Raw genomic sequence first — 27,086 nt, forward strand, 5'->3', positions numbered from 1 at the left:
CCAACAAGTGCATAATTATTGACGATCCATGTCAATGACAGTATCGATTTAGGTTGTAAGTATCAAGGTAAGGTGACTTTTCCAGTTAGAAGCATTCCATTTTGCAATCCCATCATTTTGGATTTGTGTGCCCATGAAAACAGTTTCCACCCCGTAACATAAGGAGACACTAAATGTTACCTAGTTACACTGGATTTCTGAGATCTCTGTACAAAAAAATTGTACGACAACTAGATCCAGGATTCTTACAAGGTTCCAGTTCAATATCTAATTTAACTGATGAATGTTTAATATCTGATATATGTCACGAACAGAAGAGGACCCAAGAGCGCAAGTTCAAATTCAGAGTTCTTTATTCAAGGTTACAGGCGGGAAGAGGAGTCCCAGGGGTGTCAGGGGTCTTTCAGGGTCCTCCTGTGGGTACCTGTGCTCCGGGGGTCACCAAATGTCCGGGGGTGTCCAGTCCAAGTGCTTAGTGTGTGTGTTCCCCAGTGATGGAGCGGCGTATCGGGCTGAGGGTGGTGAAACGTCTGGGCACGCTCATCTGGTGGTCGGAGACCGGAGGGGCTGAAGATCGGAGAGTAGTCGAGGTCCCGAAGGCAGGTTGGGATAGACGGGGCAGTAGAACAAGGAGGCAGTCAAGAAAGGATCGGTATCACAAACAGGAGTCAGAGCGCAGACAGGCAGGTTACTGGTCCGGGTTTGAAGACGATCTGACAGGGCTTGGCTGAAAAACAGGGCTTGATATACTGGGAGAGGTAGTGGGGAAATGCAGTTCAGCTGGCAGAGTAATAGAACAGAGTGAGGCAAGGTGAGGATGGTGAGTGGGAAATGCAGTGCAGCTGGCCAGGTAACAAGAGCAGAGCAGGGCAGGTGGAGCTAGTTAGGCTGAGTAGAGAGAGGGAGGTGAGCAGAGTGGAAGATAATTGAATGCAATTAATGTTGCTACCAGGGAGAGAGAGTGCTCATGACAATATAATGACAACCTGCACTGCCATACATGGAAGGACAGAAAAGTAATGTTTTATGTCACATGATTTTGGACAATCCATCAAGACACCAACCATGATAAAGGGTTAAACTTAGGTTTTAAATCACCTCGTGAATTTTATTGAATATAAGTTATGATCCCTCCTTATATCTTAATGTAATGACATGAAAAAAATGGGCAGATTATTATCGATGACTTTTACAGCTGTAACAAGATGTTCAGTTTAGGAAATCCTCACTGACACCCTAGTTTATAAAGACCCTTTTGCGCTATGATAACGTCGCCCCCATGACGATAATGCCCACTACGATAATGTCGCCCGTGATTGTTTCAGTACATTACATTATTCCAGACCAGGGGGTCACTCCGTCTTCTGTCTTGCTTTAGTTTTCCTGAAGCAGAAAGTACATGTTTTAACCGAGACTATAATGATGAGTGCCACGACGGAGAGCAGGGCAGCTGCCACGTCCAGACAGTGGTACTGGTACCAGCTCAGGTTATGGGACTCCACCCTCAGGTGCTTGGCCCCCTTGTTGCGCATCACAAACTCAATCCAGAACACCGCTGTATCCAGGGGCTTCATTGGCTGGTCGTGGTGAAGACTGGAAAGCCTCATCATGTTTTCTTTGTACCTGGTGAAAGACGAAGGGATGTAGTTATTTAGTCTGAAGTGTCCAGTCTGTTTATGACATCACACCAACTCCTTGTCACTCATTGTCATATTAAGCTTGATCTGGGATCAGGCTTAATGTCTAAAGCACTCAATACATTACGGTAATCATTGTCCCCCACAATGAAATCAGGGAGGGGACTATGGATCTGTCTCCGTCAATTCGTAAACTAATATTTAAGGAGGAGTGAAGCTTGACAGAACAACTCATATTTAAGGAGGAGTGAGGCTTGACAGAACAACTCATATTTAAGGAGGAGTCAGGCTTGACAGAACAACTAAAACATGATAATTTCCTCCTTAATACAGTAATGTCAAGAAATACCTTACTGACACAGGTTGTTGGCTTTGAAATAAGCCAATCAGCAAGTGAGGAAACCAATCGTACCGAATATTTGTGTTTTTGGTCTGTTCAATCTGAAAATGACTTACGATGGATCATTGATCACAGAGTTAAGGCCATCCACCAGATCTTTGGATGTCATCTTGTTGAAGTCCAACATGACAGCCGCTCCCTTGGTCTTCATGTGCATGATGTTGACTGGCTGGTCAGCGAACAGAGGGATGCCCACCATAGGAACTCCATGGTAGATGGCTTCATACAGTCCGTTGGTCCCACCGTGGGTGATGAAGGCTTTGGTCTTTGGGTGACCTTTTGGATACAACACAACGACAGAGAGAGCAGGGTTGTAGGGTCAAACACTGTATAGGACCTACAGGGCCCGTATTCATAAAGCGTTTCAGAGTAGGAGGGCTGATCTAGGATCAGTTTAGACTTTTAGCTTATAATGAACAGGTTGAAGATACCCAGGTTAGGACAAGCTACTAATCCCATGCAGAAGCATTTGAAAAATCAGCAGAGTCATGGGACCAGTGCTGTTGTTAAAGCATTGCTTAGAACTCTTCCTCTATTGTGCATTCTTACATTTTAGTCATTTAGCAGGATGCTCTAAACCCAGACGCGACTTACAAATTAGTGCATTCATTTTAAGATAGACAGGTGAGACAACCACACATGACAGTCGTAATGCAAAAGAGTTATGGGATCTCAGAATCGTAGTCTTAACCGATGTTATCTTCTACCTGATCCCAGATCAGCACTACTGCGGGCCAAGGATCACAAAGAAAGACATGTTATTACCTAGTAAGTCATTCTGTGGAATCCACTTATAGACTCTTGTGTTGGGAGCCAAGGTCTCTGGTTTCTCCCCACTGTACCTCCACAGCACCTATACAAGGTGAGAAAACAGGAATAAGAATCTGGCGATGAATCGGTACTCAGAACTAGAAGCTATGATATTTTTTTGAAGGGGCCCTGATGTCCAAATTCATCAACACCTCAGAATGAATTCTGTGTAAAAAAAACAAAACAAAAACAGTATATTTGTATCCCACAAATGGATCAGATTGAGGGGGCATATGTGCTCCCTGCTTAGTTTCAATGGGCATGACACCTCTGCTTATAGCATTATAACAAAGGGCATGACACCTCTGCTTATAGCATTATAACAAAGGGCATGACACCTCTGCTTATAGCATTATAACAAAGGGCATGACACCTCTGCTTATAGCATTATAATGGGCATGACACCTCTGCTTATAGCATTATAATGGGCATGACACCTCTGCTTATAGCATTATAATGGGCATGACACCTCTGCTTATAGCATTATAATGGGCATGACACCTCTGCTTATAGCATTATAATGGGCATGACACCTCTGCTTATAGCATTATAATGGGCATGACACCTCTGCTTATAGCATTATAATGGGCATGACACCTCTGCTTATAGCATTATAATGGGCATGACACCTCTGCTTATAGCATTATAATGGGCATGACACCTCTGCTTATAGCATTATAATGGGCATGACACCTCTGCTTATAGCATTATAATGGGCATGACACCTCTGCTTATAGCATTATAATGGGCATGACACCTCTGCTTATAGCATTATAAAGGGCATGACACCTCTGCTTATAGCATTATAAAGGGCATGACACCTCTGCTTATAGCATTATAATGGGCATGACACCTCTGCTTATAGCATTATAATGGGCATGACACCTCTGCTTATAGCATTATAATGGGCATGACACCCTCTGCTTATAGCATTATAATGGGCATGACACCTCTGCTTATAGCATTATAATGGGCATGACACCTCTGCTTATAGCATTATAATGGGCATGACACCTCTGCTTATAGCATTATAATGGGCATGACACCTCTGCTTATAGCATTATAATGGGCATGACACCTCTGCTTATAGCATTATAATGGGCATGACACCTCTGCTTATAGCATTATAATGGGCATGACACCTCTGCTTATAGCATTATAATGGGCATGACACCTCTGCTTATAGCATTATAATGGGCATGACACCTCTGCTTATAGCATTATAATGGGCATGACACCTCTGCTTATAGCATTATAATGGGCATGACACCTCTGCTTATAGCATTATAAAGGGCATGACACCTCTGCTTATAGCATTATAAAGGGCATGACACCTCTGCTTATAGCATTATAAAGGGCATGACACCTCTGCTTATAGCATTATAAAGGGCATGACACCTCTGCTTATAGCATTATAATGGGCATGACACCTCTGCTTATAGCATTATAATGGGCATGACACCTCTGCTTATAGCATTATAATGGGCATGACACCTCTGCTTATAGCATTATAATGGGCATGACACCTCTGCTTATAGCATTATAATGGGCATGACACCTCTGCTTATAGCATTATAATGGGCATGACACCTCTGCTTATAGCATTATAATGGGCATGACACCTCTGCTTATAGCATTATAATGGGCATGACACCTCTGCTTATAGCATTATAATGGGCATGACACCTCTGCTTATAGCATTATAATGGGCATGACACCTCTGCTTATAGCATTATAATGGGCATGACACCTCTGCTTATAGCATTATAATGGGCATGACACCTCTGCTTATAGCATTATAATGGGCATGACACCTCTGCTTATAGCATTATAATGGGCATGACACCTCTGCTTATAGCATTATAATGGGCATGACACCTCTGCTTATAGCATTATAATGGGCATGACACCTCTGCTTATAGCATTATAACAAAGGCAGAGTCCCAAATGGCACTCGATTCCAGTATTCCCTATTTAGTGCACTACTTTTGATCAGAGTAGTGCGCTAAATAGGGCATAGTGCACATAAAAAAAGGGCCATTTGGGACAAAGCCTAACCACAAAATAGAACCAGACTAACCTTCTGTGGTATCTGTCCCAATGCAGTGGCTATGGTGTTTCCCCTCTCTTTAGTTAGGTTCTTCACCATGGAGCCCAGGGAAAAGACCACGACGCCGTCATCGCCTGAACTCTGCACAAACTCCTCCATGGCCTGATAACCAACAACGACACAGTGTCTCAATGGTACCAAATATTCCTTTATTGTGATTCAGTGATATCAGCCTTCATGCCTGACTTTTAACAGTATCTTGTTAAGACAGTTGATAGACTGTCTGCATCAGTAATGGTACCCCTAGTGCACAACTAGAGGGAATTGGGGAGCCATTTCGGACATCAGCATCAGCACTGCTTGTCAACAGCGTTTCAAAGCAAACGCCTTACCTCTGAAAGTGGCTTTGCAGGTTTGCAGTGAAGGCCTCCCACGAATTTGAAGTTTGGCAGGAAAGGTCGAGGATACTCAAAGTCCCAGTATGTTCGTATCAACCAGATGTCAGCCTTCCCCATGATCTCACAGAACCTGGTCGGACTTCCTGATAAATGTAGAGAATAGAATCAGAATCAGAATCTTTATTCGCCAAGGACATTTACACACTGGTGCTGCCAGCAATAGACTAAATATACAGCAATAATATAGACAGAGGATTTTACACAGTTATATATACAGTATTGACTATATGTAAATTCCTCTGTCTATACTGTCTCTGTATATTTTGTATAGAGACGCAGTACTGCTAAATAAATTGCCATGTCCACAAAACATGTACATTTTACATTTTTAGCAGACGCTCTTATCCAGAGCGACTTACATGAGCAATTAGGGTTAAGTGCCTTGCTCAAGGGCACATCGACAGATTTTTCACCTAGTCGGCTCGGGGATTAGAACCAGCGACCTTTTGGTTACTGGCACAACGCTCTTAACCACTAAGCTACCTGCCGCCCCATAGTACTGTAGCTAGGGCCTGTCTTCCGGACACAGATTAAGCCTAGTCTTGAACTAAAAAGCCTTTTTAATTGGACATTCTCCATTTAGCATTTGAGTCCAGGGCCAGTATCCACAAAGCATCTCATAGTAGGAGTGCTGATCTAATATCAGTTTAGCCTTTTAGATTATAATGAAAGAACAGGGGGAACCTGATCCTAGATAGGCACTCCTACTCTGAGATGCTCTATGAATGGTGTCCTTTAGCCCTGGTTTAGTTGGTAGGGTAGCTGACTGATTTAGTACTTATATATGGACGGGGGGAACCTGATCCTAGATCACCAGTCCTACTCTGAGACACTTTGTGGTTACTGCCCCAGGTCTTCATCTGTCCAGTGTCCATTAACTCAATTATGTTATTTATAGATTATTTGGACATGAAGCGTGAAGATGCTAACATAGGTACCATTTACTTACATGCAAAAGATAGCATTTGAAACAGTGGTCAGATAAACAAAACCGAAGCACAGGTTTGCTTTGGTTGCCTCGTCAGAATACTGCTTACAGGGTGAGGAAACCAATATGTCATTTTGTAATTTGGGTGAACTACCCCTTTAACATTGAGGGAGGGGGGAGGGAGAGCATACCAAATAAGTAGAAATCACCTAATAGCAGGAACAGCACCATCTAGTGGTCAGAACCTGGTATTATCAGGATGTAGGATGGGACATACAGTAAACCCAACAACTTCAGTGACAAATTTCTCTGAATGGGGGAAGAAACATCACCAAATTCACTGAGAATATATTACATAGGATGAAGAAACAATACTCAGAGCGGCAGCTCCATACTACTTGTCAGACATAGAGAATTGATACTGTATACACATTTTTTGGGGTGGGTTTGGCGTGGGTTGTGGGGGTCCGTGGGTGGCTTTTGACAATTTCTTTGGATTCCTCATGTCTTACGCATTGTAAAAAAAAAAAAAGTTTGGTCCAAATCGGATGTTAGGTACTACCCCTAGTGGCCAGTTTAGGTATACCCATCTAGTACCGGGTTGGACCCCCCTTTGCCTGCAGACCAGCCTGAATTCTTCAGGGCATGGAAACATTGCTCAATTGGTATCAAGGGACTTAACGTGTGCCAGGAAAACATTCCTCACACCATTACAAGGACCGACGAGTTGTGCGTTCCGAGATGCCGTTCTGCACACCACTGTTGTACTGTGCCGTTATTTGCCTGTTTGTGGCCCGCCTGTTAGCTTGCATGATTCTTGCCATTCTCCTTCGACATCTCATCAACGAGCTGTTTTCACCTACAGGACTGCCGCTGACTGGATGTTTTTTGTTTGTCCCCCCATTTGTTTGTAAACCCTAGACACTGTTGTGCGTGAAAAGTCCAGTAGGCCGGCCGTTTCTGAGATACTGGAACCGGCGTACCTGGCACCGACGATCATACCACACTCAGTCGCTTAGATGACTTGTTTTGCCCATTCTAACGTTCAATAGAACAGTAACTGAATGCCTTGATGCCTGTCTGCCTACTTTATATAGCAAGCTACAGCTATGTGACGCACTGTCTGTAGGAGCGAACCATTTTTGTGAACCGGGTGGTATACCTAATAAACTGGCTGAGTGTATACAGTGCATTCGGGAAATATTCAGACCCCTTCCCTTTTTCCACATTTTGTTAAGTTACAGCCTTATTCTAAAATGGATTAAATAAATACAAAATCCTCATCAATCTACACACAATACCCCATAATGACAATGCGAAAACAGGTTTTTAGAAATGTTTGCAAATGTATTAAAAATAAAAAACTGAAATACCTTATTTACATAAGTATTCAGACCCTTTGCTATGAGACTCGAAATTGAGCTCAGATGCATCCTGTTTCCATTGATCATCCTTGAGATGTTTCTACAACTTGATTAGACATGATTTGGAAAGGCACACACCTGTCTATATAAGGTCTCACAGTTGACAGTGTATGTCAGAGCAAAAACCAAGCCATGAGGTCGAAGGAATTGTCCGTAGAGCTCCGAGACAGGAATGTGTCGAGGCACAGATCTGGGGAAGGGAACTAAAACATTTCTGCAGCATTGAAGGTCCCCAAGAATACAGTGGCCTTCATCATTCTTAAATGGAAGAAGTTTGGAACCACCAAGACTCTTCCTAGAGCTGGCTGCCCTGCCAAACTGAGCAATCGGGGGAGAAGGGCCTTGGTCAGGGAGGTGACCAAGAACCCGATGGTCACTCTGACAGAGCTCCAGAGTTCCTCTGTGGAGATGGGAGAACCTTCCAGAATGACAACCATCTCTGCAGCACTCCACCAATCAGGCCTTTATGGTAGAGTGGCCAGATGGAAGCTACTCCTCAGTAAAAGGCACATGCTTTATCTTGGCCAGGTCGCAGTTGTAAATGAGAACTTGTTCTCAACTGGCTTACCTGGTTAAATAAAGGTGAAATAAATAAATAAATAAAAAATAAAACATGACAGCCCGCTTGGAGTTTTCCAAAAGGCACCTAAAGGACTCTCAGACCATGAGAAACAAGATTCTCTTGTATGATGAAACCAAGATTGAACAATTTGGCCTGAATGCCAAGTGTCACGTCTGGAGGAAACCTGGCACCATCCCTACGGTGAAGCATGGGGGTGGCAGCATCATGCTGTGGGGATGTCTTTCAGTGGCAGGGACTGGGAGACCAGTCATGATCGAGGGAAAGATGAACGGAGCAAAGTACAGAGCGATCCTTGATGAAAACCTGCTCCAGAGCGCTCAGGACCTCAGACTGGGGCGAAGGTTCACCTTCCAACAGGACAACGATGCAAAAGTGGCTTCAGGACAAGTCTCTGAATGTCCTTGAGTGGCCCAGCCAGAGCCCGGACTTGAACCCGATCGAACATCTCTGGAGAGACCCGAAAATAGCTGTGCAGCGACGCTCCCCATCCAACCAAGAACCAAGACTCAGGGCTGTAATCGCTGCCAAAGGTGCTTCAACAAAGTACTGAGTAAAAGGTCTGAATACTTATGTAAATGTGATATTTCCGTTTTTAATTCTTAATAAATTAGCAACAAATTAAAAAATAACAGTTTTTGCTTTGTCATTATGGGGTTATTGTGTGTAGATTGATGAGGGGAAAAAACAATTTAATCTATTTTAGAATAAGGCTGTAACGTAACAAAATGTGGAAAAAGTCAAGGGGTCTGAATACTTTCCGAATGCACTGTATTTATTGGAGTATTAAAATCTCAAATTTGGGTGATTTCAATTAGCTTAATCTCAGAGATCAAATTCTATTTCAACAAAACAATGTTGCAGGAATGCTAATCTTATCTGTTTCTAACTACAGAAACGATTTCAGAACAATCTGATATGGTGGGTGTTATGGCTTGCTGTCACGCCCTGGCTCTGGGGACTCTTTAATGTTGAGCCAGGGTGTTAGTTTCTATGTTATAGTTTCTATGTGTTTATTCTAGATCGTTTAGTTCTATGTTGGCCAGGGTGGTTCCCGATCAGAGGCATCTGTTGCTCGTTGTCTCTGATTGGTAGGGCGGCAGGTAGCTTAGTGGGTAAGAGCGTTGTGCCAGTAACCGAAAGGTCGCTGGTTCTAATCCCCGAGCTGACTAGGTGAAAAATCTGTCGATGTGCCCTTAAGCAAGGCACTTAACCCTAATTGCTCCTGTAAGTCGCTCTGGATAAGAGCGTCTGCTAAATGACGTAAATGTAAAATGATTGGGAACCATACTTAGGCAGCCTGTTTGGCACAGTTAATTGTGGGATCTTGATCCGTAAGGTTTGTGTTTAAACCCCTAGGATGTCACGTATTGTTTTGTTCGTGTGTACTCATTAAAATAATGTACGCTTATCACGCTGCGCCTTGGTCCGCTTCATCATGTGTCAACGATCGTGACACTTGCTGAACCACCCTGCTGTATTGTCAGAGTTAATCTGTATGTAACAGTTACTGTACTGGAAAGCCATGATATAGGTATAATGTACAGCTTCAATCTGAATTTAGACTGAATACACTCAGACAATTCAGACACAGATAAACTAAATAAATTAAGAAGAATGTCATGATAAACCAAGTTAAGACATGAAGTACTCTATTGGTAGATATTAAAATTGATCTAAAAAAAAAAAAAAAAAACCTGTAGATTTACCCTCTGAGGAAAGGACTCTTGCAATCTTTTTGCCAAGTCTCTACATCCCAAATGGCACCCTATTCCCTGCATAGTTCACTTACTACTTCTGACCAGACGGTATGGTGAAAAGTAGTGTACTATATGGGAATAGGGGTGCTATTTGGGACATACCGCAAATTCTGATCAACTTACCCTTAATCTCACTGTACAAAGGGTCCATGGTCGTTAGGAAGTGTACATTCGTTAAGACATCAAGAAAAGTATACATGACAAAATTGTGCACCCGCTCAAAGAAAGTCATTTGGTCTGTATATGCCAATTCGGGGGAAGGGACATAAGAGGAAGGTGCAGGCATCTGTGCACATTGCCTCTCCAGCACCATGCCAAAGGAGAACCTCAGGGAGAAAATCAGAGGCAAACCAAGAGCATCCGCCATCAAGTCACTGCACGGGGACATCGGATCAGAAAGGAGCGCGTCGAACTTGGACTGTCTCAGTGACTCCAAGAGCTCTTCGTTATTGAACATAGATTTACACGTGTTGAGCGTTAGAACATTCATTTTCTGCATAAGGTCTCTGATCCACAGCCCCACCTCCAACATGGACGCGTTCTGAGACTCGTACATCCACCACTTTATGAAGTCATCATTGACAGCCAGCCAGTCTTGTTTTTCAAAGGGTACGTCGTAAACCTTGAAGCCGAACCTCTCTGGTTTGGAGTAGTCGATGGAAGGCGAGGCGGTGAACACCAGCACTGTAACACTATGGTTCCTCTCCGCTAGCTCCTCCAGGATCACTCGCATGTTGAGCCAGTGACTGTGCTCTCCGGGAAGGACCAGCACGTTGCCACCCTGTGTGCCCAGACACCCACCGAGCAGGAGGGGGGCCGCCGACAGCAGCAGCAGCCTCACAGAAACCATCCTCTGGAGACCTCTGACACCCAGACCTCCGAGTCAACGAGATGAGATTCGGAAGGATTTTCCGGCCAGACTAAGTAGATAGGAGACCGGAGTGGAGATTGACGCCTTTCAAGGCGGCCACACACACCCAGAGAGGAATAAGCGAATAAAGCCACAAAGCCTTAAAAAAAATAACCAGCAGGTTTTGACTCGCATACGTATGTGTGAGATCAAAACGACACTGTAAAAGAGGGAGTATTCGGTGCAGTTACAAAGCCTATTGGTCAGACGGTCTTATGATAATTAACCGTTGTGTAACTCCTGAACCTTAGCCAACTCTTTTTCGATTAGGTAAAAGTGCGCAAAAAACCCAAACACATGCCTGTTATGACGAGTTTCTGGTACTGGGAAGTTCCAAGACATTCTGTGGAGATTTTATACCAAGTATTTATCGGATCACGAGCTCGTGGGTTCATCTAACAAAACGGACGTAGCTCTGCCCTTTGTCATTTCAACTGCCCACACACACACAAATCTAACCTCCTTTATACTCTTGGTTCTCCTTCCTTTCACATACATCTGGCAACCATCGTAGGCACTCCCTTTCTCTGTTGTTATTGCCCTTTGCCCAGGTCATTATATCCCGTCCATCAATCATACTACACCAAACATCACTAATCTCCTTTGACATAATGGAATGTAGACTTCAAGGCCCCAAACTAATTATCCCGTAACTCTACCTCGATCCTCACGATATTATTCCCTGACATCATTACAATGCCCTACTGTGAGAAGAGCTTGAATTTCACGGTATTCCCACAAAAGGTAGAGCCACTTCTGTTCATTTCTGACGTTTGCCCGGTTTCCCAAAAACATCTTAACGCTAAATTCATCGTTAGAACCTTCGTAGGAGCATCATTAAATCTCAAAGCAGTTTCCCCAAAAAACATTGTTAGGAAAGTTGCACTTGAAAACGCTCATTATCTACCGACTGCCTCAGACCACTTGTAGAACAGCAACATCGTTAGATGTTTTTTTGCCTTTCCACGTCACTTTATACACAGAAGATCTCCGCTAAACATATAGCCCCGTGTAGCTCAGTTGGTAAAGCATGGCGCTTGCAACGCCAGGGTTGTGGGTTCGATTCCAACAGGGGGCCAGTATGAAAAAATTATAATAATGTATGCACTCACTAACTGTACGTCGCTCTGGATAAGATTGTCTGCTAAATGACATAAATGTAAATAATCAAGCTGTTTATCTGTCTGTCGATGACCTCTGATAACTTGGGAACGAAGCCTCTCCTCAGTAAAAGGCACATGACATCCCGCTTGGAGTTCGCCAAAAGGCACCTAAAGACTCTCAGACCATGAGAAACAAGATTCTCTGGTCTGATGAAACCAAGATTGAACTATTTGGCCTGAATGCCAAGCGTCACGTCTGGAGGAAACCTGGCACCATCCCTACGGTGAAGCATGGTGGTGTCAGCATCATGCTGTGGGGATGTTTTTCAGCGGTAGGGACTGGGAGACTAGTCAGGATCGAGGCAAAGATTAACGGAGCAAAGTACAGAGAGATCCTTGATGATAACCTGCTCCAGAGCACTCAGGACCTCAGACTGGGGCAAAGGTTCACCTTCCAACAGGACAACGACCCTAAGCACACAGCCAAGACAATGCAAGAGTGGCTTCGGGACAAGTCTCTGAATGTCCTTGAGTGGCCCAGCCAGAGCCTGGATTTAGAGAGACCTGAAAATAGCTGTGCAGCAACACTCCCCATCCAACCTGACAGAGCTTGAGAGGATCTGCAGAGAGGAATGGGAGAAACTCCCCAAATACAGGTGTGCCAAGCTTGTAGCGTCATACCCAAGAAGACTCAAGGCTGTAATCGCTGCCAAAGGTGCTTCAACAAAGTACTGAATAAAGGGTCTGAATACTTATGTAAATTTAATATTTCAATTTTTTATTTTTTTTATACATTTGCAAAAATATCTAAAAACCTGTTTTTGCTTTGTCATTATGGGGTATTGTGTGTAGATTGATGAGGGGAAAAAACTATTTAATCCATTTTAGAATAATACTGTAATGTGGAAAAAATCAAGGGGTCTGAATACTTTCCGAATGCACTGTATACTTCATGATATGTAACAACATGTATGAATCTGTGATTGAGTGCATTATTATAGTGTAAACAGAATAAGCTGCCTCAATATTTGCAGCCGTGATAATATCTCTCTAGGAGCTGATCTGTCGTCAGTATTGTAAAATAATTATAATGTTAAGATAAGATTTGAATGGAGAAAGCTGATTAGAGAGCAGCGCTGCCTTTCTTTCGGTCATGTCAGCATTGACACATGCTCCAACTACGCACGTAGGGCCCGATTCAGACTTAGGAAATGTATGTCTTTCCTACGCACATAGGGCCCGATTCAGACTTAGGAAATATATGTATTTCCTACGCACATATGGCCCGATTCAGACTTAGGAAATGTATGTCTTTCCTACGCACATAGGGCCCGATTCAGACTTAGGAAATGTATGTCTTTCCTACGCACATAGGGCCCGATTCAGACTTAGGAAATGTATGTCTTTCCTACGCACATAGGGCCCGATTCAGACTTAGGAAATGTATGTCTTTCCTACGCACATAGGGCCCGATTCAGACTTAGGAAATGTATGTCTTTCCTACGCACTTCTCAGTAGTTGGTATTCAGACGTACCTTATGCAGGTGCGTAACAGGCTTTGTAGGCGTGGTTCCTTTGCGCACACTGAATAAATTTAATTAAACTGCTGAAAACCCAAATATGGTGTACCTTTAATTAGTATTTATTTAGGGATAGGAAAGTATTTATGACATGGTTTCTGGGAGTGGGGGGTGGGGGGATTGGATGGGAGGTGGATGGAGACATGTTGGCTGGGTGGGGTTGGGGATGGGATGGGAGATGGAGACATGTTGGCTGGGTGGGGTTGGGGAATGGGATGGGAGGTTGGATGGAGACATGTTGGCTGGGTGGGGTTGGGGATGGGATGGGAGATGGATGGAGACATGTTGGCTGGGTGGGGTTGGAGGGATGGGATGGGAGGTGGATGGAGACATGTTGGCTGGGTGGGGTTGGGGAATGGGATGGGATGGGATGGGATGGGAGGTTGGATGGAGACATGTTGGCTGGGTGGGGTTGGAGGGATGGGATGGGAGGTTGGATGGAGACATGTTGGCTGGGTGGGGTTGGGGGATGGGATGGGAGATGGATGGAGACATGTTGGCTGGGTGGGGTTGGGGGATGGGATGGGAGATGGATGGAGACATGTTGGCTGGGTGGGGTTGGGGAATGGGATGGGAGGTGGATGGAGACATGTTGGCTGGGTGGGGTTGGGGAATGGGATGGGAGATGGAGACATGTTGGCTGGGTGGGGTTGGGGAATCGGATGGGAGGTTGGATGGAGACATGTTGGCTGGGTGGGGTTGGGGGATGGGATGGGATGGGATGGGAGGTTGGATGGAGACATGTTGGCTGGGTGGGGTTGGGGGATGGGATGGGAGGTTGGATGGAGACATGTTGGCTGGGTGGGGTTGGGGGATGGGATGGGATGGGAGATGGATGGAGACATGTTGGCTGGGTGGGGTTGGGGGATGGGATGGGAGGTTGGATGGATGGAGACATGTTGGCTGGGTGGGGTTGGGGGATGGGATGGGAGGTGGATGGAGACATGTTGGCTGGGTGGGGTTGGGGGATGGAATGGGAGATGGATGGAGACATGTTGGCTGGGTGGGGTTGGGGGATGGGATGGGAGGTTGGATGGAGACATGTTGGCTGGGTGGGGTTGGGGGATGGGATGGGAGGTGGATGGAGACATGTTGGCTGGGTGGGGTTGGAGGGATGGGATGGGAGGTTGGATGGAGACATGTTGGCTGGGGGGGGTTGGGGGATGGGATGGCGGTTGGATGGAGACATGTTGGCTGGGTGGGGTTGGGGGAATGGGATGGGAGGTTGAATGGAGACATGTTGGCTGGGTGGGGTTGGGGGATGGGATGGGAGGTTGGATGGAGACATGTTGGCTGGGTGGGGTTGGGGAATGGGATGGGAGATGGATGGAGACATGTTGGCTGGGTGGGGTTGGGGGATGGGATGGGAGGTTGGATGGAGACATGTTGGCTGGGTGGGGTTGGGGGGATGGGATGGGATGGTAGGTGGAGACATGTTGGCTGGGTGGGGTTGGGGGATGGGATGGGAGATGGATGGAGACATGTTGGCTGGGTGGGGTTGGGGGATGGGATGGGAGGTTGGATGGAGACATGTTGGCTGGGTGGGGTTGGAGGATGGGATGGGAGGTTGAATGGAGACATGTTGGCTGGGTGGGGTTGGGGGATGGGATGGGAGATGGATGGAGACATGTTGGCTGGGTGGGGTTGGGGAATGGGATGGGAGGTGGATGGAGACATGTTGGCTGGGTGGGGTTGGGGGATGGGATGGGAGATGGATGGAGACATGTTGGCTGGGTGGGGTTGGGGAATGGGATGGGAGGTGGATGGAGACATGTTGGCTGGGTGGGGTTGGGGGATGGGATGGGAGGTTGGATGGAGACATGTTAGCTGGGTGGGGTTGGGGATGGGATGGGAGGTGGATGGAGACATGTTGGCTGGGTGGGGTTGGAGGGATGGGATGGGAGATGGAGGGAGACATGTTGGCTGGGTGGGGTTGGGGATGGGATGGGAGATGGATGGAGACATGTTGGCTGGGTGGGGTTGGAGGATGGGATGGGAGATGGATGGAGACATGTTGGCTGGGTGGGGTTGGGGGATGGGATGGGAGGTTGGATGGAGACGTTGGCTGGGTGGGGTTGGGGGATGGGATGGGAGGTTGGATGGAGACGTTGGGTGGGTGGGGGTTGGAGGAATGGGATGGGAGGTGGATGGAGACATGTTGGCTGGGTGGGGTTGGGGAATGGGATGGGATGGGATGGGATGGGAGGTTGGATGGAGACATGTTGGCTGGGTGGGGTTGGAGGGATGGGATGGGAGGTGGATGGAGACATGTTGGCTGGGTGGGGTTGGGGAATGGGATGGGATGGGATGGGATGGGATGGGAGATGGATGGAGACATGTTGGCTGGGTGGGGTTGGGGAATGGGATGGGAGATGGAGACATGTTGGCTGGGTGGGGTTGGGGGGATGGGATGGGAGATGGATGGAGACATGTTGGCTGGGTGGGGTTGGAGGGATGGGATGGGAGGTTGGATGGAGACATGTTGGCTGGGTGGGGTTGGGGATGGGATGGGAGATGGATGGAGACATGTTGGCTGGGTGGGGTTGGGGATGGGATGGGAGATGGATGGAGACATGTTGGCTCGGTGGGGTTGGGGAATGGGATGGGAGATGGAGACATGTTGGCTGGGTGGGGTTGGGGGATGGGATGGGAGGTTGGATGGAGACATGTTGGCTGGGTGGGGTTTGGGGATGGGATGGGAGATGGATGGAGACATGTTGGCTGGGTGGGGTTGGGGGATGGGATGGGATGGGAGGTTGGATGGAGACATGTTGGCTGGGTGGGGTTGGGGGATGGGATGGGATGGGAGGTTGGATGGAGACATGTTGGCTGGGTGGGGTTGGAGGATGGGATGGGAGGTGGATGGAGACATGTTGGCTGGGTGGGGTTGGAGGGATGGGATGGGATGGGATGGGAGGTTGGATGGAGACATGTTGGCTGGGTGGGGTTGGGGATGGGGTGGGAGGTTGGATGGAGACATGTTGGCTGGGTGGGGTTGGGGGATGGGATGGGAGGTTGGATGGAGACATGTTGGCTGGGTGGGGTTGGGGGATGGGATGGGAGGTTGAATGGAGACATGTTGGCTGGGTGGGGTTGGGGGATGGGATGGGAGGTTGGATGGAGACATGTTGGCTGGGGGGGGTTGGGGAATGGGATGGGAGATGGATGGAGACATGTTGGCTGGGTGGGGTTGGGGATGGGATGGGAGGTTGGATGGAGACATGTTGGCTGGGTGGGGTTGGGGGATGGGATGGGATGGGAGGTGGAGACATGTTGGCTGGGTGGGGTTGGGGATGGGATGGGAGGTGGATGGAGACATGTTGGCTGGGTGGGGTTGGGGGATGGGATGGGAGGTTGGATGGAGACATGTTGGCTGGGTGGGGTTGGGGGATGGGATGGGAGGTTGAATGGAGACATGTTGGCTGGGTGGGGTTGGGGATGGGATGGGATGGGAGGTGGAGACATGTTGGCTGGGTGGGGTTGGGGATGGGATGGGAGATGGATGGAGACATGTTGGCTGGGTGGGGTTGGGGATGGGATGGGAGGTTGAATGGAGACATGTTGGCTGGGTGGGGTTGGGGATGGGATGGGAGATGGATGGAGACATGTTGGCTGGGTGGGTTTGGGAATGGGATGGGAGATGGATGGAGACATGTTGGCTGGGTGGGGTTGGGGAATGGGATGGGAGATGGAGACATGTTGGCTGGGTGGGGTTGGGGAATGGAATGGGAAGTGGATGGAGACATGTTGGCTGGGTGGGGTTGGGGAATGGGATGGGATGGGAGGTTGGATGGAGACATGTTGGCTGGGTGGGGGTTGGGAATGGGATGGGAGGTGGATGGAGACATGTTGGCTGGGTGGGGTTGGGGGATGGGATGGGATGGAGACATGTTGGCTGGGTGGGGTTGGGGGATGGGATGGGATGGGATGGAGACATGTTGGCTGGGTGGGGTTGGAGGATGGGATGGGATGGGAGGTGGATGGAGACATGTTGGCTGGGTGGGGTTGGAGGAATGGGATGGGAGATGGATGGAGACATGTTGGCTGGGTGGGGTTGGAGGATGGGATCGGAGATGGATGGAGACATGTTGGCTGGGTGGGGTTGGGGGATGGGATGGGAGGTTGGATGGAGACATGTTGGCTGGGTGGGGTTGGGGGATGGGATGGGAGGTGGATGGAGACATGTTGGCTGGGTGGGGTTGGAGGAATGGGATGGGAGATGGATGGAGACATGTTGGCTGGGGTGGGGTTGGAGGATGGGATGGGAGATGGATGGAGACATGTTGGCTGGGTGGGGTTGGGGATGGGATGGGAGGTTGGATGGAGACATGTTGGCTGGGTGGGGTTGGGGATGGGATGGGAGGTTGGATGGAGACATGTTGGCTGGGTGGGGTTGGGGGATGGGATGGGAGGTTGGATGGAGACATGTTGGCTGGGTGGGGTTGGGGGATGGGATGGGAGGTGGATGGATGGAGACATGTTGGCTGGGTGGGGTTGGAGGGATGGGATGGGGAGATGGATGGAGACATGTTGGCTGGGTGGGGTTGGGGGATGGGATGGGAGATGGATGGAGACATGTTGGCTGGGTGGGGTTGGAGGATGGGATGGGAGATGGATAGAGACATGTTGGCTGGGTGGGGTTGGGGGGATGGGATGGGAGGTTGGATGGAGACGTTGGCTGGGTGGGGTTGGAGGAATGGGATGGGAGATGGATGGAGACATGTTGGCTGGGTGGGGTTGGAGGATGGGATGGGAGATGGATGGAGACATGTTGGCTGGGTGGGGTTGGAGGATGGGATGGGAGATGGATGGAGACATGTTGGCTGGGTGGGGTTGGGGATGGGATGGGAGGTTGGATGGAGACGTTGGCTGGGTGGGGGTTGGAGGGATGGGATGGAGACATGTTGGCTGGGTGGGGTTGGGGGATGGGATGGGAGATGGATGGAGACATGTTGGCTGGGTGGGGTTGGGGATGGGATGGGAGGTGGATGGAGACATGTTGGCTGGGTGGGGTTGGGGGATGGGCTGGGAGGTTGGATGGAGACATGTTGGCTGGGTGGGGTTGGGGGATGGGATGGGAGGTTGGATGGAGACATGTTGGCTGGGTGGGGTTGGGGGATGGGATGGGATGGGAGATGGATGGAGACATGTTGGCTGGGTGGGGTTGGAGGATGGGATGAGAGATGGATGGAGACATGTTGGCTGGGTGGGGGTTGGGGGATGGGATGGGAGGTTGGATGGAGACATGTTGGCTGGGTGGGGTTGGGGGATGGATGGGAGATGGATGGAGACATGTTGGCTGGGTGGGGTTGGGGGATGGGATGGGAGGTGGATGGAGACATGTTGGCTGGGTGGGGTTGGGGGATGGGATGGGATGGGAGGTTGGATGGAGACGTTGGCTGGGTGGGGTTGGGGGATGGGATGGAGATGGATGGAGACATGTTGGCTGGGTGGGGTTGGGGGATGGGATGGGAGGTTGGATGGAGACATGTTGGCTGGGTGGGGTTGGGGGGATGGGATGGGAGATGGATGGAGACATGTTGGCTGGGTGGGGTTGGGGATGGGATGGGAGGTGGATGGAGACATGTTGGCTGGGTGGGGTTGGGGGATGGGATGGGATGGGAGGTTGGATGGAGACATGTTGGCTGGGTGGGGTTGGGGGATGGGATGGGATGGGAGGTGGAGACATGTTGGCTGGGTGGGGTTGGGGGATGGGATGGGAGGTGGATGGAGACATGTTGGCTAGGGTGGGGTTGGGGGATGGGATGGGAGGTTGGATGGAGACATGTTGGCTGGGTGGGGTTGGGGATGGGATGGGAGGTTGAATGGAGACATGTTGGCTGGGTGGGGTTGGGGGGATGGGATGGGATGGGAGGTGGAGACATGTTGGCTGGGTGGGGTTGGGGGATGGGATGGGAGATGGATGGAGACATGTTGGCTGGGTGGGGTTGGGGGATGGGATGGGAGGTTGAATGGAGACATGTTGGCTGGGTGGGGTTGGGGGATGGGATGGGAGATGGATGGAGACATGTTGGCTGGGTGGGTTTGGGGAATGGGATGGGAGATGGATGGAGACATGTTGGCTGGGTGGGGTTGGGGAATGGGATGGGAGATGGAGACATGTTGGCTGGGTGGGGGTTGGGGAATGGAATGGGAAGTGGATGGAGACATGTTGGCTGGGTGGGGTTGGGGAATGGGATGGGATGGGAGGTTGGATGGAGACATGTTGGCTGGGTGGGGTTGGGGAATGGGATGGGAGGTGGATGGAGACATGTTGGCTGGGTGGGGTTGGGGGATGGGATGGGATGGGATGGAGACATGTTGGCTGGGTGGGGTTGGGGATGGGATGGGATGGGATGGAGACATGTTGGCTGGGTGGGGTTGGAGGATGGGATGGGATGGGAGGTGGATGGAGACATGTTGGCTGGGTGGGGTTGGAGGAATGGGATGGGAGATGGATGGAGACATGTTGGCTGGGTGGGGTTGGAGGATGGGATGGGAGATGGATGGAGACATGTTGGCTGGGTGGGGTTGGGGATGGGATGGGAGGTTGGATGGAGACATGTTGGCTGGGTGGGGTTGGGGGATGGGATGGGAGGTGGATGGAGACATGTTGGCTGGGTGGGGTTGGAGGAATGGGATGGGAGATGGATGGAGACATGTTGGCTGGGTGGGGTTGGAGGATGGGATGGGGAGATGGATGGAGACATGTTGGCTGGGTGGGGTTGGGGATGGGATGGGAGGTTGGATGGAGACATGTTGGCTGGGTGGGGTTGGGGGATGGGATGGGAGGTTGGATGGAGACATGTTGGCTGGGTGGGGTTGGGGGATGGGATGGGAGGTTGGATGGAGACATGTTGGCTGGGTGGGGTTGGGGGATGGGATGGGAGGTGGATGGATGGAGACATGTTGGCTGGGTGGGGTTGGAGGGATGGGATGGGAGATGGATGGAGACATGTTGGCTGGGTGGGGTTGGGGGATGGGATGGGAGATGGATGGAGACATGTTGGCTGGGTGGGGTTGGAGGATGGGATGGGAGATGGATGGAGACATGTTGGCTGGGTGGGGTTGGGGGATGGGATGGGAGGTTGGATGGAGACGTTGGCTGGGTGGGGTTGGAGGAATGGGATGGGAGATGGATGGAGACATGTTGGCTGGGTGGGGTTGGAGGATGGGATGGGAGATGGATGGAGACATGTTGGCTGGGTGGGGTTGGAGGATGGGATGGGAGATGGATGGAGACATGTTGGCTGGGTGGGGTTGGGGATGGATGGGAGGTTGGATGGAGACGTTGGCTGGGTGGGGTTGGAGGGATGGGATGGAGAACATGTTGGCTGGGTGGGGTTGGGGGATGGGATGGGAGATGGATGGAGACATGTTGGCTGGGTGGGGTTGGGGGATGGGATGGGAGGTGGATGGAGACATGTTGGCTGGGTGGGGTTGGGGATGGGCTGGGAGGTTGGATGGAGACATGTTGGCTGGGTGGGGTTGGGGGATGGGATGGGAGGTTGGATGGAGACATGTTGGCTGGGTGGGGTTGGGGATGGGATGGGATGGGAGATGGATGGAGACATGTTGGCTGGGTGGGGTTGGAGGATGGGATGAGAGATGGATGGAGACATGTTGGCTGGGTGGGGTTGGGGATGGGATGGGAGGTTGGATGGAGACATGTTGGCTGGGTGGGGTTGGGGGATGGGATGGGAGATGGATGGAGACATGTTGGCTGGGTGGGGGTTGGGGATGGGATGGGAGGTGGATGGAGACATGTTGGCTGGGTGGGGTTGGGGGATGGGATGGGATGGGAGGTTGGATGGAGACATTGGCTGGGTGGGGTTGGGGGATGGGATGGGAGATGGATGAAGACATGTTGGCTGGGTGGGGTTGGGGGATGGGATGGGAGGTTGGATGGAGACATGTTGGCTGGGTGGGGTTGGGGGATGGGATGGGAGATGGATGGAGACATGTTGGCTGGGTGGGGTTGGGGGATGGGATGGGAGGTGGATGGAGACATGTTGGCTGGGTGGGGTTGGGGGATGGGATGGGATGGGAGGTTGGATGGAGACGTTGGCTGGGTGGGGTTGGGGGATGGGATGGGAGATGGAGACATGTTGGCTGGGTGGGGGTTGGGGGAATGGGATGGGAGATGGAGACATGTTGGCTGGGTGGGGTTGTGGGATGGGATGGGAGGTTGGATGGAGACATGTTGGCTGGGTGGGGGTTAGGGGGATGGGATGGGAGATGGATGGAGACATGTTGGCTGGGTGGGGTTGGGGGCTGGGATGGGAGGTGGATGGAGACATGTTGGCTGGGTGGGGTTGGGGATGGGATGGGAGATGGAGACATGTTGGCTGGGTGGGGTTGGAGGATGGGATGGGAGATGGATGGAGACATGTTGGCTGGGTGGGGTTGGGGGATGGGATGGGAGGTGGATGGAGACATGTTGGCTGGGTGGGGTTGGGGAATGGGATGGGAGATGGAGACATGTTGGCTGGGTGGGGTTGGGGAATGGGATGGGAGATGGAGACATGTTGGCTGGGTGGGGTTGGGGGATGGGATGGGAGGTTGGATGGAGACATGTTGGCTGGGTGGGGTTGGAGGATGGGATGGGAGGTTGGATGGAGACATGTTGGCTGGGTGGGGTTGGGGGATGGGATGGGAGGTTGGATGGAGACATGTTGGCTGGGTGGGGTTGGAGGATGGGATGGGAGGTGGATGGAGACATGTTGGCTCGGTGGGGTTGGGGGATGGGATGGGAGGTGGATGGAGACATGTTGGCTGGGTGGGGTTGGGGGATGGGATGGGAGATGGAGACATGTTGGCTGGGTGGGGTTGGAGGATGGGATGGGATGGGAGGTTGGATGGAGACGTTGGCTGGGTGGGGTTGGGGAATGGGATGGGAGATGGATGGAGACATGTTGGCTGGGTGGGGTTGGAGGATGGGATGGGAGATGGATGGAGACATGTTGGCTGGGTGGGGTTGGAGGATGGGATGGGAGATGGATGGAGACATGTTGGCTGGGTGGGGTTGGAGGATGGGATGGGATGGGAGGTTGGATGGAGACGTTGGCTGGGTGGGGTTGGGGAATGGGATGGGAGATGGATGGAGACATGTTGGCTGGGTGGGGTTGGATGATGGGATGGGAGATGGATGGAGACATGTTGGCTGGGTGGGGTTGGAGGATGGGATGGGATGGGAGGTTGGATGGAGACGTTAGCTGGGTGGGGTTAGGGAATGGGATGGGAGATGGATGGAGAACATGTTGGCTGGGTGGGGTTGGGGGATGGGATGGGAGGGTTGGATGGAGACATGTTGGCTGGGTGGGGTTGGAGGGATGGGATGGGAGATGGATGGAGACATGTTGGCTGGGTGGGGTTGGGGGATGGGATGGGAGATGGATGGAGACATGTTGGCTGGGTGGGGTTGGAGGATGGGATGGGAGGTGGATGGAGACATGTTGGCTCGGTGGGGTTGGGGAATGGGATGGGAGGTGGATGGAGACATGTTGGCTGGGTGGGGTTGAGGGATGGGATGGAAGGTGGATGGAGACATGTTGGCTGGGTGGGGTTGGGGATGGAATGGGAGGTGGATGGAGACATGTTGGCTGGGTGGGGTTGGGGAATGTGATGGGAGATGGATGGAGACATGTTGGCTGGGTGGGGTTGGGGAATGGGATGGGATGGGATGGAGACATGTTGGCTGGGTGGGGTTGGGGGATGGGATGGGAGATGGATGGAGACATGTTGGCTGGGTGGGGTTGGGGGATGGGATGGGAGATGGATGGAGACATGTTGGCTGGGTGGGGTTAGGGGAATGGGATGGGATGGGATGGAGACATGTTGGCTGGGTGGGGTTGGGGGATGGGATGGGAGGTTGGATGGAGACATGTTGGCTGGGTGGGGGTTGGGGGATGGGATGGGAGATGCATGGAGACATGTTGGCTGGGTGGGGTTGGGGGATGGGATGGGAGGTTGGATAGAGGCCTTTCCTGTTAATATTGAATTTATTATCACTTAAACTTTTTTCTTACATTTGTTTTTCTTTTGACTGGCAGCCTATGGGTACAGTTGAAGTTGGAAGTTTACATACACCTTAGCCAAATACTTTTAAACTTAGTTTTTCACAATTTCTGACATTTAAACCTAGCAAAAATTCCCTGTCTTAGGTCAGTTAGGATCACCACTTTATTTTAAGAATGTGAAATGTCAGAATAATAGTAGAGAGAATGATTTATTTCAGCTTTTATTTATTTCATCACATTCCCAGTGGGTCAGAAGTTTACATACACTCAATTAGTATTTGGTAGCATTGCCTTTAAATTGTTTAACTTGGGTCAAACGTTTTGGGTAGCCTTCCACAAGCTTCCCACAATAAATTGGGTGAATTTTGGCCCATTCCTCCTGACAGAGATGGTGTAACTGAGTCATGTTTGTAGGCCTCCTTGCTCGCACACGCTTTTTCAGTTCTGCCCACAAATGTTCTATAGGATTGAGGTCAGGGCTTTGTGATGGCCACTCCAATACCTTGACTTTGTTGTCCTTAAGCCATTTTGCCACAACTTTGGAAGTATGCTTGGGGTCATTGTCCATTTGGAAGACCCATTTGCGACCGTGCTTTAACTTCCTGACTGAAGTCTTGAGATGTTGCTTCAATATATCCACATAATTTTCCATCCTCATGATGCCATCTATTTTGTGAAGTGCACCAGTCCCTCCTGCAGCAAAGCACCCCCACAGAATGATGCTGCCACCCCCGTGCTTCATGGTTGGGATGGTGTTCTTCGGCTTGCAAGCCACCCCCTTTTCCTCCAAACATAACGATAGTCATTATGGACAAACAGTTATATTTTTGTTTCATCAGACCAGAGGACATTTCTCCAAAAAGTACGATCTTTGTCCCCATGTGCAGTTACAAACCGTAGTCTGGCTTTTTTATGGCGGTTTTGAGCAGTGGCTTCTTCCTTGCTGAGCGGCCTTTCAGGTTATGTCGATATAGGACTCGTTTTACTGTGGATATAGATACTTTTGTACCTGTTTCCTCCAGCATCTTCACAAGGTCCTTTGCTGTTGTTCTGGGATCGATTTGCACTTTTCGCACCAAAGTACGTTAATCTCTAGGAGACAGAACGCGTCTCCTTCCTGAGCGGTATGACGGCTGCGTGGTCCCAAGGTGTTTATACTTGCATACTATTGTTTGTACAGATGAACATGGTACCTTCAGGCATTTGAAAATTGCTCCCAAGGATGAACAAGACTTGTGGAGGTCTACAACTTTTCTTCTGAGGTCTTGGCTGATTTCTTTTGATTTTCCCATGATGTCAAGCAAAGAGGCACTGAGTTTGAAGGTAGGCCTTGAAATACATCCACAGGTACACCTCCAATTGACTCAAATGATGTCAATTAGCTTATTAGAAGCTTCTAAAGCCATGACATCATTTTTTTGAATTTTCCAAGCTGTTTAAAGGCACAGTCAACTTAGTGTATGTAAACTTCTGACCCACTGGAATTGTGATACAGTGAATTATAAGTGAAATAATCTGTCTGTAAACAATTGTTGGAAAAATTACTTGTGTCATGCACAAAGTAGATGTCATAACCGACTTGCCAAAACTATAGTTTGTTAACAAGAAATTTGTGGAGTGGTTGAAAAAACGAGTTTTAATGACTCCAACCTAAGTGTATGTAAACCTCCGACTTCAACTGTACACGTTTCATAAACGCATACATTGAAATTGATAATGTCCCTGTAATTCCCCCAACAAAAATGACAAAACAAATAAAAACGTAGTAAAAAATAAATAAGTAAATGATTTATGAATAATAATGAAAAACAGGTTTAATATATATAATATATTGGTGAATTAAAAATACAGTGGTTTGATTCATCCTGAAAGTTGCCAGGGAAGACCAGTCAGTGAGGTGAATTCTTGCAGATACAACACTTTATTCTCTCTGTGCAGAAAACACTGGACAAGCCAGATGCTATTTTAAAGGCAGTCTGACAAACCTCCAAAGTTGATTTCCAAACTGTATCGTATAATCTCAGACATAAATTACTGCAGTTTAAGACCATCCATAGAACGTACTATATGCCAGTGTAACTGAATATCACGCACTCAGAAATGGTATTATTCTGCTGGAGGTGTAAAGCACAAAAGGGGACATATGTGCATATGTTGTGGTCTTGTGAAGGCTGGCTGAATTCTGGCAAAGAGTATGTTCTTTTATTTCAGCATGTCTACAGATTCTCCCATCTCCCTGTTTTTGTTTGCTCGGAAATGTTGATACTGGAAACTGTTATCAGAAGAAACTGTGTAAACCTAGCATTTATAGCGGCTAATAAATGCATTGCCATTAATTGAAGGTTGGTTATCCTTCCACAATGTATGGAAGAAATGTCAAGTTATGTACAGTATCACTAGATTTGTTTAAGATTAAGGGTATACTGTGTAACTTTCATAGGGTCTGGATGCCTTATATGGAGCAGACTGCTCTGGCTCCGGAGTGGAGCAGCTGACCGGAGCTGGATCAGGCACCGGTGGAGCGGACTGCTCTGGCTCCGGAGTGGAGCAGCTGACCGGAGCTGGATCAGGCACCGGTGGAGCGGACTGCTCTGGCTCCGGAGTGGAGCAGCTGACCGGAGCTGGATCAGGCACCGGTGGAGCGGACTGCTCTGGCTCCGGAGTGGAGCACAAGGAGTCTGTGTTGAAAACATGCCCACGTCAGGGCAGGTACCTATTTTAGGCAATCCCTAGTCCCGGGCGGTGTGTTTGGGATCATTGTCATGCTGAAAGACCCAGCCACGTTTCATCTTCAATGCCCTTGCTGATGGAAGGAGGTTTTCACTCAAAATCTCACGATACATGGCCCCATTCATTCTTTCCTTTACACGGATCAGTCGTCCTGGTCCCTTTGCAGAAAAACAGCCCCAAAGCATGATGTTTCCACCCCCATGCTTCACAGTAGGTATGGCGTTCTTTGGATGCAACTCAGCATTCTTTGTCCTCCAAACACGACGAGTTGAGTTTTTACCAAAAAGTTCTATTTTGGTTTCATCTGACCATATGACATTCTCCCAATCCTCTTCTGGATCATCCAAATGCACTCTAGCAAACTTCAGACGGGCCTGGACATGTACTGGCTTAAGCAGGGGACACGTCTTGCACTGCAGGATTTTAGTCCCTGGCAGCGTAGTGTGTTACTGATGGTAGGCTTTGTTACTTTGGTCCCAGCTCTCTGCAGGTCATTCACTAGGTCCCCCCGTGTGGTTCTGGGATTTTTTTTTTCCTCAATTTGTCTGTCATAGTTGACGTGTACCTATGATGAAAATTACAGGCCTCTCTCATCTTTTTAAGTGGGAGAACTTGCACAATTGGTGGCTGACTAAATACTTTTTTCCCCCACTGTATATAGTATGTATAAGCTGGAAGTAGAAGCCTAAGTGTTGCT

At 49.4% G+C, this 27,086-nt stretch overlaps 1 protein-coding gene across 2 annotated transcripts; it reads right to left on the minus strand.

The window, feature by feature from the left end:
* Positions 1-1,071: 1,071 nt before the first annotated feature.
* On the minus strand, positions 1,072-11,008 carry LOC121574286 (UDP-glucuronosyltransferase 2C1-like). Of its 2 annotated transcripts, XM_041886906.2 has the most exons (6): positions 10,171-11,008; positions 5,290-5,438; positions 4,928-5,059; positions 2,803-2,890; positions 2,094-2,313; positions 1,072-1,623 (listed from the first exon to the last, which is right to left on the minus strand). In XM_041886906.2, the coding sequence occupies exons 1-6, from the start codon at positions 10,895-10,897 to the stop codon at positions 1,353-1,355; spliced, it is 1,587 nt and encodes a 528-aa protein (XP_041742840.2). In that variant the 5' UTR covers positions 10,898-11,008; the 3' UTR covers positions 1,072-1,352. The 2 variants fall into 2 exon arrangements, with proteins under 2 accessions (XP_041742840.2, XP_045078646.1); XM_045222711.1 differs by lacking the exon at positions 4,928-5,059.
* Between the last annotated feature and the right edge of the window lie 16,078 nt (positions 11,009-27,086).

The sequence above is a fragment of the Coregonus clupeaformis genome, chromosome 9 (genome assembly GCF_020615455.1).
Source record: "Coregonus clupeaformis isolate EN_2021a chromosome 9, ASM2061545v1, whole genome shotgun sequence".
Lineage (NCBI taxonomy): Eukaryota > Metazoa > Chordata > Actinopteri > Salmoniformes > Salmonidae > Coregonus > Coregonus clupeaformis.

Bases quoted from the DNA above. Each gene is read 5' to 3' on its own strand.
- LOC121574286 (XM_041886906.2), bottom strand. From the start codon at position 10,897: ATGGTTTCTGTGAGGCTGCTGCTGCTGTCGGCGGCCCCCCTCCTGCTC. The intron at 5,439-10,170 runs GTAAGTTGATCA...TACATTTATCAG, and splicing joins TTTGTACAGTGAGATTAAGG to GAAGTCCGACCAGGTTCTGT. The intron at 2,314-2,802 runs GTAATAACATGT...TGTATCCAAAAG, and splicing joins TCCACAGAATGACTTACTAG to GTCACCCAAAGACCAAAGCC.